General features: G+C 62.4%; 1 protein-coding gene across 1 annotated transcript; it reads left to right on the top strand.

The window, feature by feature from the left end:
* Positions 1-315: 315 nt before the first annotated feature.
* Positions 316-11,780, top strand: ADAM11 (ADAM metallopeptidase domain 11). Its single transcript, XM_085210897.1, is given in 27 exon segments — positions 316-530; positions 1,758-1,948; positions 2,150-2,226; positions 2,432-2,494; positions 3,588-3,674; positions 3,758-3,824; positions 3,923-3,971; positions 4,050-4,120; positions 4,454-4,528; positions 4,589-4,660; positions 5,010-5,167; positions 5,237-5,321; positions 5,423-5,513; positions 5,591-5,642; positions 6,083-6,182; positions 6,670-6,741; positions 6,813-6,905; positions 6,978-7,019; positions 7,021-7,059; positions 7,360-7,410; positions 8,063-8,126; positions 8,193-8,292; positions 8,369-8,488; positions 9,247-9,415; positions 9,494-9,608; positions 9,698-9,788; positions 10,248-11,780. Coding segments are annotated over 27 exon segments (2,304 nt in total). The 5' UTR covers positions 316-466; the 3' UTR covers positions 10,294-11,780.
* The last annotated feature ends 429 nt before the right edge of the window (positions 11,781-12,209 follow it).

A 12,209-nucleotide genomic window follows, 5' to 3' on the forward strand; every position in this document is an offset into this window, starting at 1 on the left:
CCGGGGGGGGGGAGAGGGGGTCACTCAGGTACCTGGGCTGGGGGCGCTGAGGTGGGTGGGATGACCTGCACCAACTGTATTTCTGGGTGGGTTTGCGTTCGGATTTCATCGCATGGGCTCAGGACCCCGTCTGCACCCCCTCTTCATCCCCTGGGGCCCCGCACCGCTGCGGGATCAGCGGGAATCCGTCGTTTACCCCCAAACCACCCCAAAATGGTGCGTTTCCCCGCAGCATCCCCTAAAAGTGGGGCACCCCATTACGGCCGGGGGCGGCTCCGCTGCACCGCCGCATCCGCAGCCGCCGGGGGAGGGGAGAAGAGGTGGGGGGGGGGAGGGGCGGTGCTGCGGACGGGGACGGTGCGGTGCAGCGCTGTGCGGGTGGTGGGGGCGGCCCCTCCGCACCGCTCCGCTCCGCACCGCTCCATCCCCGGCCCCGGGGGGCGGAGGGGCGGATGATGCGGGAGCGATGAGCGCGCTGCGGGGCTGGGGGTGGCTGCTGGCCGCGCTGCTATCGCTGACCCCGAGAGCAGGTAGGTCCTCCCGGTCCCCTCCCGATCCCCTCCGGTCCATCCCGGTCTCCTTCGGAACCCCCCCGGACGCTCCGGCCCCGCCGCTGCGGTGTTTGGATGCGGCGGTACCGCACCGCGCCGCCCCCGTCTGTGTTCCCCTGTGTCCCCTGGGCGTCCCCTGGCACGCAGAGCCACGATGCTGTGCCCCCGCCCCGGGACGCGGCCCCGTCGCAGCCCCTCCGCGTCCCCACGGCCTCGGGACCCCCACGGGACCCGTCCTCACCGGGGCCCCTCCGTGTCCCCGGTCCCCAGGTGTCCCTTTCGTGCTGCAGCACGGCCTTGGGTCCCCCAGGATATGTCCCCATCGCAGCCCCTCCGTGTTCCCATCACTTCGGGACCCCCAGGACGTGTCCACATTTCAGCCTTTCCATGTCCCCAGGTCCCCAGGTGTCCCCTTTGCATGTATGTAGCAGGCCTTAGGTCCCTATCGCAGCCCCTCTGTGTACCCTGAGTCCCCAGGTGTCCCTTTGGGACTGCAGATCCCCATTGCAGTGCCCCAGGTGCCCATGACCTCAGCTCCCTTCCAGGACATTGTGTCCCCTCCATGTCCCCCAGATCCCCAGGTTCCTGTGGCTTTGGATCCTCACAGAACACGTCCCCATCACAGCCCCTCCATGCTCCCCAGGTGTTCCTTGGCATGCAGCGTGGCCTTGGGTCCCACAGGATATGTCCCTATTGCAGCCCCCTCATGCTTCCCCGGTCCCCACAGCATCAGGTCTACCCAGGACATGTCCCCATCACAGCCCCTCTGCGTCCCTCAGCTGTCCCTTTGGGGACACAGCACGGCCTTGAATCCTCCCAAAAACATCCCCATTGAAGCCCTTCTCTGTCCCCATGGCCTCAGGTCCCCCCTAGAGCATGTCCCCATTGAATCCCCACCATGTCTACCAGGTCCCCACAACCTCAGATACATCCCTGGTGCTGCCTCTCCGTCTCCTTGGTCCCCCCAGGATGTATCCCCATCACGGTTCCTCCACGTCCATCGGGGCCCTATGGCCTTAACCAAGGGGCACCCAACGCGCTCTGTGGGACACCCAATCCTTGACCATGGGGCACTCAGCCCATATCTGTGTGGAACCCAACCCCTGTCCATGGGGCACCCAGCTCTTGACCGTGGAGGACCCAACTGCTGACCTTGGGGCACCCACCCCACGGGTCCCACCACCAACCACCACTCCCGGCCCGCAGGCCCCGCAGGTGCCACCCCACAGACCAGCACCCCGCAGCAGAGGCTCCCGCAGACCGGCTGGCTGGAGGGACAGGCACTGGCCGAGGTCACCCACCCCAGCAGGTTGGTGGGACACAGCGCAGGTGGAGAGGTCCTGAAGCATCAGCTGGACACCAGGGTCCGGAATGAGTCTGGAGCGGGAGGCGGCCCCGTAAGTGCAGCGCGTTCCCATCACCCTAATGGGTTCCCATTAAAGCTCAGCTCTGGAGGCGCACGTGTGAGTACACGGCTCATGAATAATGAATGGCCCTCACTCGACGCTGGGGAGACAGATCCGGTGCTGTGCCACGTGCCGCCGAGCCACGCTTTGGGGTGGCCCCGTGCACCCAACGCCGACCCCACTCTCTTGCAGGGGGTGCATCTGGCGCAGGTCAGCTTCATGGTGCGTGCCTTTGGCTCAGCCTTCATCCTGGACCTGGAGCTCAACCAGTGAGTGTGGGGTGACCCCTGTTGTGGGGGGTCGCTATGGGGCAGGGTGGGAGCCCTTCTCAATGAGGACGGGGCACAGAGGCGGTGGCATCTCGGTGTCCCTTTGGGTTGGGCTCCCAATGGCTGATGTGTGGCTCATGGCGCACAGTGGGGTGAGGGTGGCAGGGCGGCCCCCACTGTCCTCACCCCACTGCTGTCCCCACAGCCACCTCCTCGCCTCGCACTATGTGGAGCGGCACCTCGGTGTAGGACAGAACAGCAGCAGCACGTGAGACGTGCATGCCAGACTGTGCCATGCCAGACTGTGCCATGCCAGACTGTGCTGTGCCATGCCATACCATGCCGTGCCATGTTGTGCCATGATGTGCTGTGCTGTGCCATGCTGTGCTGTGTTCTGCCATGTTGCCCCATGTTGTGCCATGTTGCCCCGTGTTGTGCCATGTTATGCCATGCTGTGCCGTGCCAAGCCATGTTGTGCCATGTTGTACCATATCACACTCTGCTTTGTCATCTTGTGCCATGTTGTGTTGTGCCATGCCGAGCCGTGTTGTGCCATGCCACGTCATGCTTGTGCCACGTTGTGGTGTATTATACAAAGTTGTGCTGTGCTGTGCCATGCCATGTTGTGCCATGTTGTGCCATGTTGTGCCGTGTTGTGCCATGTTGTGTTGTGCCATGTCGTGCCATGTTGTGTTGTGCCATGTCGTGCCATGTTGTATTGTGCCATGTTGTGCCATGTTGTGTTGTGCCATGTCGTGCCATGTTGTGCGGTGTTGTGCCATGTTGTGTTGTGCCATGTTGTGCCATGTTGTGCCATGTTGTGCCATGTTGTGTTGTGCCATGTCGTGCCATGTTGTGCCATGTTGTGCCATGTTGTGCCATGTTGTGTTGTGCCATGTCGTGCCATGTTGTGTTGTGCCATGTCGTGCCATGTTGTGCCATGTTGTGCCATGTTGTGTTGTGCCATGTTGTGCCATGTTGTGTTGTGCCATGTCGTGCCATGCTGTGTTGTGCCGTTTTGTGCCATGTCGTGCCATGTTGTGTTGTGCCATGTTGTGCCATGTTGTGTCATTGTGCCATGTGTGCCATGTGTGCCATGTGTGCATGCCATGTGTGTGTGCCATGTCGTGCCATGTTGTGTTGTGCCATGTCGTGCCATGTTGTGTTGTGCCGTTGTGCCATGTGTGCCATGTTGTGTTGTGCCATGTTGTGCCATGTCGTGCCATGTTGTGTTGTGCCATGTCGTGCCATGTTGTGTTGTGCCATGTCGTGCCATGTTGTGCCATGTTGTGTTGTGCCATGTTGAGCCATGTTGTGCCATGCAGCAGTGCCCCGTGGCCTCAGCCCTGTCCCCTCTCTTAGGGCACAGGCGAGCACTGCTACTACCAGGGCCGGGTTCGCGGGTGGCCCCGCTCCTTCGCAGCGCTCTCCAGCTGCCAGGGGCTGCAGTGAGTACCGACCCCAACCCCGGGTCAGAACTGTGCTCACAGAGCAGGGTTGTGGACAGAACCTCCTGGGGCTTCCCTTGCAGTGGGGTCTTCTCAGATGGACGGGATGTATTTCTGATTGAGCCCCAAGCAGGCACCGAGCACGCGGAGGTGAGTGGGGACCTTCACCCTGCCTCAGTTTTCCCACTAAGGGGGACGTGGCCTTGGGGACATAGGGACACGGGTCTTGGTGACTCTCCCTGCAATAGGGTCTCCAGCCACATCTCATCCAGCGCACCCCAAGCTGTGCCCTGCCAGGTGAGCACCATGCTTTGGCACTGTCTGGCATCCCCAGTGTGCCCAGTGCCCCAGTCCCACTGTCCCCATTCCCTGCAGGCTGCATGCTGGGTGCCGTGGGGCAGACTGGCTCAGGCAGCTCAGCCAGGCTGCGGCGGCGGCGGAGGCAGGTTAGTGGTGGGAACACGGATAGGACATGAGCATGGGGCTGGGGACAGGGGTACAGGGCTGGAGACATGGGCACAGGGTTGGGGACAAAGGTATGGACTAGGGAACAGGAACAAGAACACAGGGCTGGGGACAGGGATACGGTGTTGGTTACAGAGGTTGGGTACAGAGGATGTGGGACTGGGGACAGGGGAATGGGGATGGTAACAGCAGCATGGATTTGGAGACATGAGGCTGGGAACAGGAGCCATGAAATGGGGCCAGAAACTCCCAAACTCCACTCCTTGCCCCATACACCCCCATGGGCAACTGCCCACCTCCTTCCCCACCCGCAGGTGCGTCGGGCACAGCACACAGTGCACAGTGAGACCAAGTACATTGAGCTGGCCGTGGTGAACGACCATCAGCTGGTAGGGATGTGGGGCAGAGGGATGGCAATGGGGCGGCCGCCCACCCCCTGCTCCCCAAAGTTCCTACAGCTCCGCAGGTCCGTGGTGCTCACCAGCAACTTCGCCAAGTCTGTGGTCAACCTGGCTGACATGGTGAGGGTGGGTCCATCCATGGGGTGGGGACTGCGGGTCCATCTATAGGGTGCTGAGCGTGGTGCCTTTTGTGGTGCTGCTCCCATGGCGCGTTGTGCCCCACTGCCATCCCCACTGTGCACTTTGCCCCATTGCGCCCCATGGCACATTGAGTCCATCGTCATCCACAGAGCCCCACTGCCATCCCCACTGTCGTTGTGCCCCATTGTACCCCATCATGCCCCACTGCCATCCCCATGGCACGCTGTGCCCCACTGCCATCCATATGGAATGCTGTACCCCATTGCCATCCCCGCGGCACGTTGTGCCCCACTGTGCCCCATAGCACCCCATGGTCATGCTATTGCAGATCTACAAGGAGCAGCTCAACACCCGCATCGTGCTGGTGGCCATGGAGACGTGGGCTGCAGGGGACCGCATCCGCATGGAGGAGGACTCAATGGGGACACTCAACGAGTTCATGCGGCACCGGCGCGAGGAGCACAGCGACGCCATCCACCTCTTCTCGTGAGCATGGGGTCAGGAGCCCAGCCCATGGCCACATGCCCACGTCCCCATTTGGCCCATCCCTTGTAGGGGACGCACCTTCCAGAGCAGCCGCAGTGGTACCGCCTTCGTTGGGGGTATCTGCTCAGCCGGGCGTGCTGGTGGGGTCAACGAGGTGGGTGATGTGGGTGTAGAATGAATGGCAGGCATGGGACCCCATGGTGACAACGTTGTTCCCACTGGAGATCCCATAATGACTGTCTGCCCCCATTGCAGTATGGCAACATGGCGGCCATGGCGGTGACACTGGCGCAGACGTTGGGGCAGAATGTGGGCATGATGTGGAACAAGCACCGCGCATCAGCAGGTAGCAATGGGGACAGGGGTGGCACCCATGGGGACAATGTCCCCTCCCTGGCACCGCAGTGCTCTGCCATCCCATAGGGGACTGCCGCTGCCCTGATGCGTGGCTGGGCTGCATCATGGAGGACACGGGGTGAGCGCTGTCCCCACGTGGCACACGACCACCCCAAGAGGTGCCACCCGTGTGGTGCTCCCACAGTGGGGTGGTGGAGGGCACAGTGGGGTCATTGGGAGCACAGGGGGCCATGTGTGCACAAAGGGGTTATTGGGAGCACTGTGGGATCAGTGGGGTCATTGGGGCACAGCTGGATGGCGGGGGGCACAGCGGGGTCGGTGAGGCACAGTGAGGCTATGGTGGCACAGCAGGGTTGTAGGGGCACAGTGAGGTCAGTGGGGGAATAGTGGTGTCACTGGGGAACAGCAGGGCTGTGGGAATACGGCGGGGTCAATGGGGGCACAGGGAGGTCACTGGGATACGGGGTGGGCGCTGCCCCCACGTGGCACATGGCCACCCCTGGAGGTGCCATCCGTGGGGCGATGGCAGCCGCCCGATGTCACCACGTCCCCCCATAGGTACTACCTCCCACGGAAGTTCTCCCGCTGCAGCATTGATGAGTACAACCAATTCCTGCAGGACGGCGGTGGCAGCTGCCTCTTCAACAAACCCCTCAAGGTAACGGGGCATCAGTGGGGCGGGGGCTCCCTAGGGCATCAACAGTCCAATAGGCATCAATGGGGCGGGGGGTCCCTGGGGTGTCAGTGAGGCCAACGGGGCATCAATGGGTTGAGGAGTCTCTGGGGCATCAATGGGGCCAACAGACATCAGTGGGGTGGGGGGTCCCTGGGGCATCAATGGAGCCAATGGGCATCAATGGGGCCAATGGGCATCAATAGGGCCAACAGACATCAATGGGGTGGGGAGTCCCTGGTGGGGCCAGCGGGGCCAACAGTCATAAATGAGGTGGAGGAGTCTCTGGACCATCGGTGGGGCCAACATATCAGTGGGATGGGGATTCTCTGAGGCATCAGTGGGCCAACAAGCATCAATGGGGTAGGGAGTCCCTGGGGCATCAATGGGGCCAATGGGCACCAATGGGGTGGGAAGTCCCTTGGGGTCATGGTTGGGTTGGAAGGAACAACCCCACAGCCCTTCCCCACAGCTCCTGGACCCACCAGAGTGCGGCAATGGGTTTGTGGAGGCAGGAGAGGAGTGCGACTGCGGATCGCAGACGGTGAGCGGGATCAGGGCCATGGGGGGCAGCTATGGGGCCGGGGTGGGGCTGAGCACCGTGCCGCCCCACAGGAGTGTGCCAGGAGCGGAGGGAACTGCTGCAAGAAGTGCACGCTGACACACGACGCCATGTGCAGCGACGGGCTGTGCTGTAAGGGATGCAAGGTGCTATGGGGCGCGGTGTGGGGCGCTGGGAGGTGTGTGGGGTCCGGTCCTGATGTGGGATTTGTCCCCCAGTATGAGCCACGTGGTGTGTCCTGCCGGGAGGCGGTGAATGAAGTGTGACATCCCTGAGACATGCACTGGGGACTCCAGCCAGGTGAGAGGGGTCACTGGGGCACTGTGGGGTCACTGGGGGCACAGTGGGGTCGTGGGGGCACAGTGCAGTCACTGGGTGTGCAGTGGGGCTTTGGGAGTCACAGTGGGGTCATTGGGGCACAGTAGGGCCACGGGGGACGTAGTGGGGTCACTGGGGACACAGTGGGGTCAATGGGGACACAGTGTGACTGTGGTGGTACTGTGGGGTCGTAGGGGCACAGTAGAGTCACAGTAGGACTATGGGGGCACAAAAGGGTCAGTGGGGTACAGTGGGGTCCCAAGTGTCCTCTCCTGCCCCCAGTGTCCCCCCAACCTCCACAAACTGGACGGGTACTTCTGTGACAATGAGCAGGTGAGTGGCACCATAGGTACGGCGCATCCATGGGATCACAGTGCTTGTGGGTGCCATGCTCCCATGGTTGCCAACCCTATAACCCTATAACTGCCTCCATGGGTACCAACCATCACCCTGTTCCTAATCCCATGGGTGCCACCACGACCCTACCCCTGCTTCCATGGGTGCCAACGTGACTTTATAATCACTTCCATGGGTACCAACCATGACCCTATTCTCACTCCCATGGGTGCCACCATGACCCTATAACCACTCTCACAGATACCAGCCATGACCCTGTAACTGCTTCCATGGGTAACAACCATGACCCTATTGCTATTCCCATGGGTGCCACCATGACCTCATAACCACTCCCACGGGTGCCAAGCGTGACCCTATCCTTGCTCCCATTGGTGCCACCATGACCCTATACCCATTCTCAAGGGTGCCACCATGACTCTACAACCATTCCCATGGGTGCCAGCCATGACCCTACAACTACTTCCATGAGTACCAACCATGACCCTGTTCCTACTCCCATGGGTGCCACCCTGACCCTATCATTGCTCCCATGGGTGCCACCACATCTCTATAACCACTCCCCTGGGTGCCACCCTGCCCCTATTCTCGCTCCCACGGGTGCCAATCATGACCCTATAACCACTCCCAGGGCCGCTGCTACGGTGGGCGCTGTAAAACCCGGGACCGGCAGTGCAACGCGCTATGGGGCCGCGGTGAGTGCCCAGACCCCACACCCACATCCCCGCATCGGGGACAGCGGGTGACGCCGCTCACTGCAGGCTCTGCGGAGCGCTTCTGCTACGAGAAACTCAACGTGGAGGGCACCGAGAGGGGCAACTGCGGGCGCGAGGGCGCGGGGTGGACGCAGTGCAACAAGCAGTGAGTGACCCCACTGAGCACCCCGCCCCACGTCCCCTCCCGGTGTCACCCGGTGTCACCGCCCCGCTGCTGGCAGGGACGTGCTGTGCGGGTTCCTGCTGTGCGCCAACATCTCGGGGACGCCGCGGCTGGGCGAGCTGAGCGGGGAGGTGGCCACCACCACTTTCTTCCATCAGAACCGCTACGTGGACTGCAGGTGGGGGCCGCCGCCTCGGGGACGGGGACACGGTGTCACCCCTTTGGGGACGTGGGCACAGGAGGGACCCCACGTCACCCCACTGGGGACATGGTGGTGTGCTTGTGTCACCTCCTTAGGGACGGGGACGTGAGCACAGTGGGGTCCTGGGTCACGCTTTGGGACAAGGGTGTGGACACTGGGGGATAAGGACAGCGGGGTCTCTGTGTCACCCCAGTGGGGACAGGGAGAAGGGGGCAGCGAGGTCCTGTGTTACCCCCTGGGGGCCATGGAGATGGTTGGGTCCTTGCGTCACCCTCTTGGGGAATGGACTCGGCAGTGTCCCTGTGTCATCTCACTGGGTGGAGATGTGGTGGAGCCCCTGTGCCACAGCCCTAGGGACATGGGAAGGTCCTTCTGTCCCCGTGTCATCTTCTTGGCACGTCACTCCCTGGGAGATGGGACAAGGACACGGCAGGGTCCCTGCAGGATGGGGACAATGCACACAATGTGGTTCCTGTGTCACTCCTTTGTGGACATGGACGCAGTGGGGTCTGTGTGTCACCCTTGGGGACGGGGACATGGGGACATGGACACAGCAGGGTCCCTTTGTCACCCCTTCATTGTGTCACCACCCTGAGCACTGGGACATAGTTGTGTCCCCACGTCACCCCACGGGATATGAGGACAGGGACATGGCGGTGTCCCCTTGCCACCCCTTTGGGGATAGGGGCATGGACCTGGTGGCATCCCCACGTCACCCCACTGCCACCTTGCAGGGGCGGCCACGTGCAGCTGGCGGATGGCTCAGAGCTGAGCTACGTGGAGGACGGCACGCCGTGCGGCCCTGCCATGCTGTGCCTCGACCACAAATGCCTTCCGGTCACCGCCTTCAACTTCAGCTCCTGCCCCGGCAGCGGGGATGGGAAGATCTGCTTTGAGCACGGGGTGAGGCGTGAGGACGGGGCTGGGCAGCACCGAGTGACAACACAGGGTGACATCAAGGGGCGATGCCATCCCTCGTAGGTGTGCAGCAATGAGGGGAAGTGCATCTGTCAGCCCGAGTGGACGGGGAAGGACTGCAGCGTCTACGACCCCATTCCTGAACCCAAACCCACGGGGGAGACGGAGCGCTACAAGGGTCTGCTGGGGGCACGTGGTGCTGTCCCTGCTCCCCGTGCACCCACGGCCGTGTCAGCTCTGACGGATGTCCCTGTCCTCCCGTCCCAGGTCCCAGTGGCACCAACATCATCATCGGGTCCATCGCCGGGGCCGTACTGGTGGCTGCCATCGTCCTTGGTGGCACGGGATGGGGATTCAAGTAAGCAGGGTCATCAGGATGCTCATTCCCCTGGTCCCATTTATCCCCTTGTCTTCATGTCCCCTTGTCCCACAGGGTCACTGGGATGCTCATTGCCCTGGTCCCATTTGTCCCCCTCATCACCGTGTCTCCTTGCCCCCCAGGCCCAGTGGGACGTTATTTGCCCAGTCCCATTTGTCCCCACTGTCCCCTGGTCCCTTGTCCCCTGTGGTCATGGAGATGTCATTCCCCCGATCCGACTTGTCCCCCTTGACCCCATGTCCCCACCTCCCTTGTCCCCGGGGGTCATTGGGACGCTCATTCCCCAGTCCCCTTTGTCCTTCTTATTCCTTTGTCCCATGAGATCGTGGGGATCCTCACCGCCTTGGTCCTATTTGTCCTCCTTGTCCCCTGGGGGTCAAGGGGCTCAGAGGGACACTGGGGACACTGACACGGCCGTCCTCTCCCCCCTGTCCCCAGGAACATCCGCCGCGGAAGGTACGACCCGGCGCAGCAGGGAGTGTAACCCCCCACCCCGTCGTCTCCTCGTCACCATCACCGTCCGGCGGCAGCGGTGACCCCCCCGGGCCGGAACCGCCGCCCGTCTGTCCGTGTCACTGTCTGTCCGGCTGCCCCCGTGCTGTCTCCATCTCTGTGCCCACCCCAAAGAGCCCAGTGGGGCGGGGGGGGGCTCTTTGGGGCTTGGTGTCCCCCGTGTCCCCCCATCCCATACCTCGTGTCACCCCCCTGCACTAAAGCGCTCCTCACTTCTGTGTTGCAGGTCCGGGGGGGCCTGAGCTGGTCCACCCGAGGAGGGAGGAGAGCACGGGGGGATCCCCCCGACCCCACTGCACCGCCACGAATGTCCGGAACCCCCGGGCCCCTTCTGGGGTTGGGGTCACTGCACCGCCATGAATGTACCCGGGGGGCCACAACAGGACCCCCAACCCCACATGGCCCTGGGAGGGGGAGGGGGTCAGAACCCCTCCTCACTCCATGTCAACATCTTCCAGCTCTGGGGGCTGCACCCCCTGTATCAGGCCAGTATGCCCCAGTACCCCCCAGTACCAGGCCAGTTGTCCCCTCCATGTCCCCAGAGCAGGGCCTGGAGGCCATCCCCGTCCCCCCTCATCTCACGTCCCCACCAGTGGGGTCCCACACCCACGGGTGCCAGGCTCTGGGTCAAGGACATTCCCCATCCATCATCCTCTTTCGTACACCCCAAAATGGGGACACCAACGGCATCAGGGCCACCCTATGGGGCTGGGGGGCAGGGTGACCCCAGGGGAGTGTCACCCTGTGTCCCCTTGTTCCCTTGTCCCTTGTCCCTTGGAGTCACTGGGATGCTCATTCCCCTGATCCCATTTGTCCCCTTGTTCCCCTTGTCCCTTGTCCCCTGGGGTCACTGGGATGCTCGTTCTTCTGCCCCCCTGGTCCCCATGGTACTTCATGTGTCCTGTGTGTCACCCTCAGGACAAGGGGGTGGCACGTGTCACCCCTGTCCCCGCGGCCCCACATCACCCCATGCCATCCATCCCACACCACCACGGAGCACTTAGGGCCCACCGCAGCCCCACGATGACACACAGCACAGCAGGGACCCCACACCCACGGTGGGGTGGCGGTGTCCCCCCATATGTGTCTCCTGCTATGGGGTCAGCTGTGGGACAGGAGGTGTCCCCAGGGCTGCCTGCATGGGGTGACCACGAGTGGCAGTCCCAGGACCATAGGGTGGAGGTGGCAGCAGGATGGGATGTCCCCAAACTCAGCTGTGGTCGTGTCCCCATATGACACGGCAGCCCCACGGCGATGGGCTGTGGGGAGCCGGGCAGCACAGTGGTGTATGGGGGTCCAATCCCCCATCCCTCAATCTGTCACCACAATGTCCCCACAGCTGCAGTGCCTGCGAGAGGACACCGCCGTCCCCGTGGGAGCCCCATGTCCCTGTCCCAACACTCGTCACCGGTTCTGGGGACGTGAACATATATATAAATATATATATATAAATATAAATATTTTTTTTTCTTAATGATTTTAATGCTGTACGGCCCCGCAGTGCCACCAGGACTGGGGGATGGCCCAGGGATGGGGTGAGCTGACCCCAGGGCCCCGCAGCACACCTCACCTCCTGCTCGCGTGCCTGCTTCACCCGTGCTGGGGGTCACCGGCTGCGTCTGCCCGGACCCCACAACGCCTCCTGCAATGTCACAGATTTATTTACAATAAAGGATTGGAAAATCAGTGGGGTTCTGCCTTTCTGTGGGGCTGGGTGAGCAGCACGAGGCTGGGCAGAGCTGCACGCTCACATCTGACGCATCCTCACACATCCAGGGCCGGACAGAACTCACTCTTCTGGTCCCATCTGTCTCCCTGGTCACTGTGTCCCCCTGGTCCCTTGTCCCATAGGGTCATTGGGATGCTCTCTCTCCCGGTTCCGCTTGT

The sequence above is a fragment of the Meleagris gallopavo genome, chromosome 29, assembly GCF_905368555.1.
Source record: "Meleagris gallopavo chromosome 29, MGAL_WU_HG_1.1, whole genome shotgun sequence".
NCBI classification, from domain to species: Eukaryota; Metazoa; Chordata; class Aves; order Galliformes; family Phasianidae; genus Meleagris; species Meleagris gallopavo.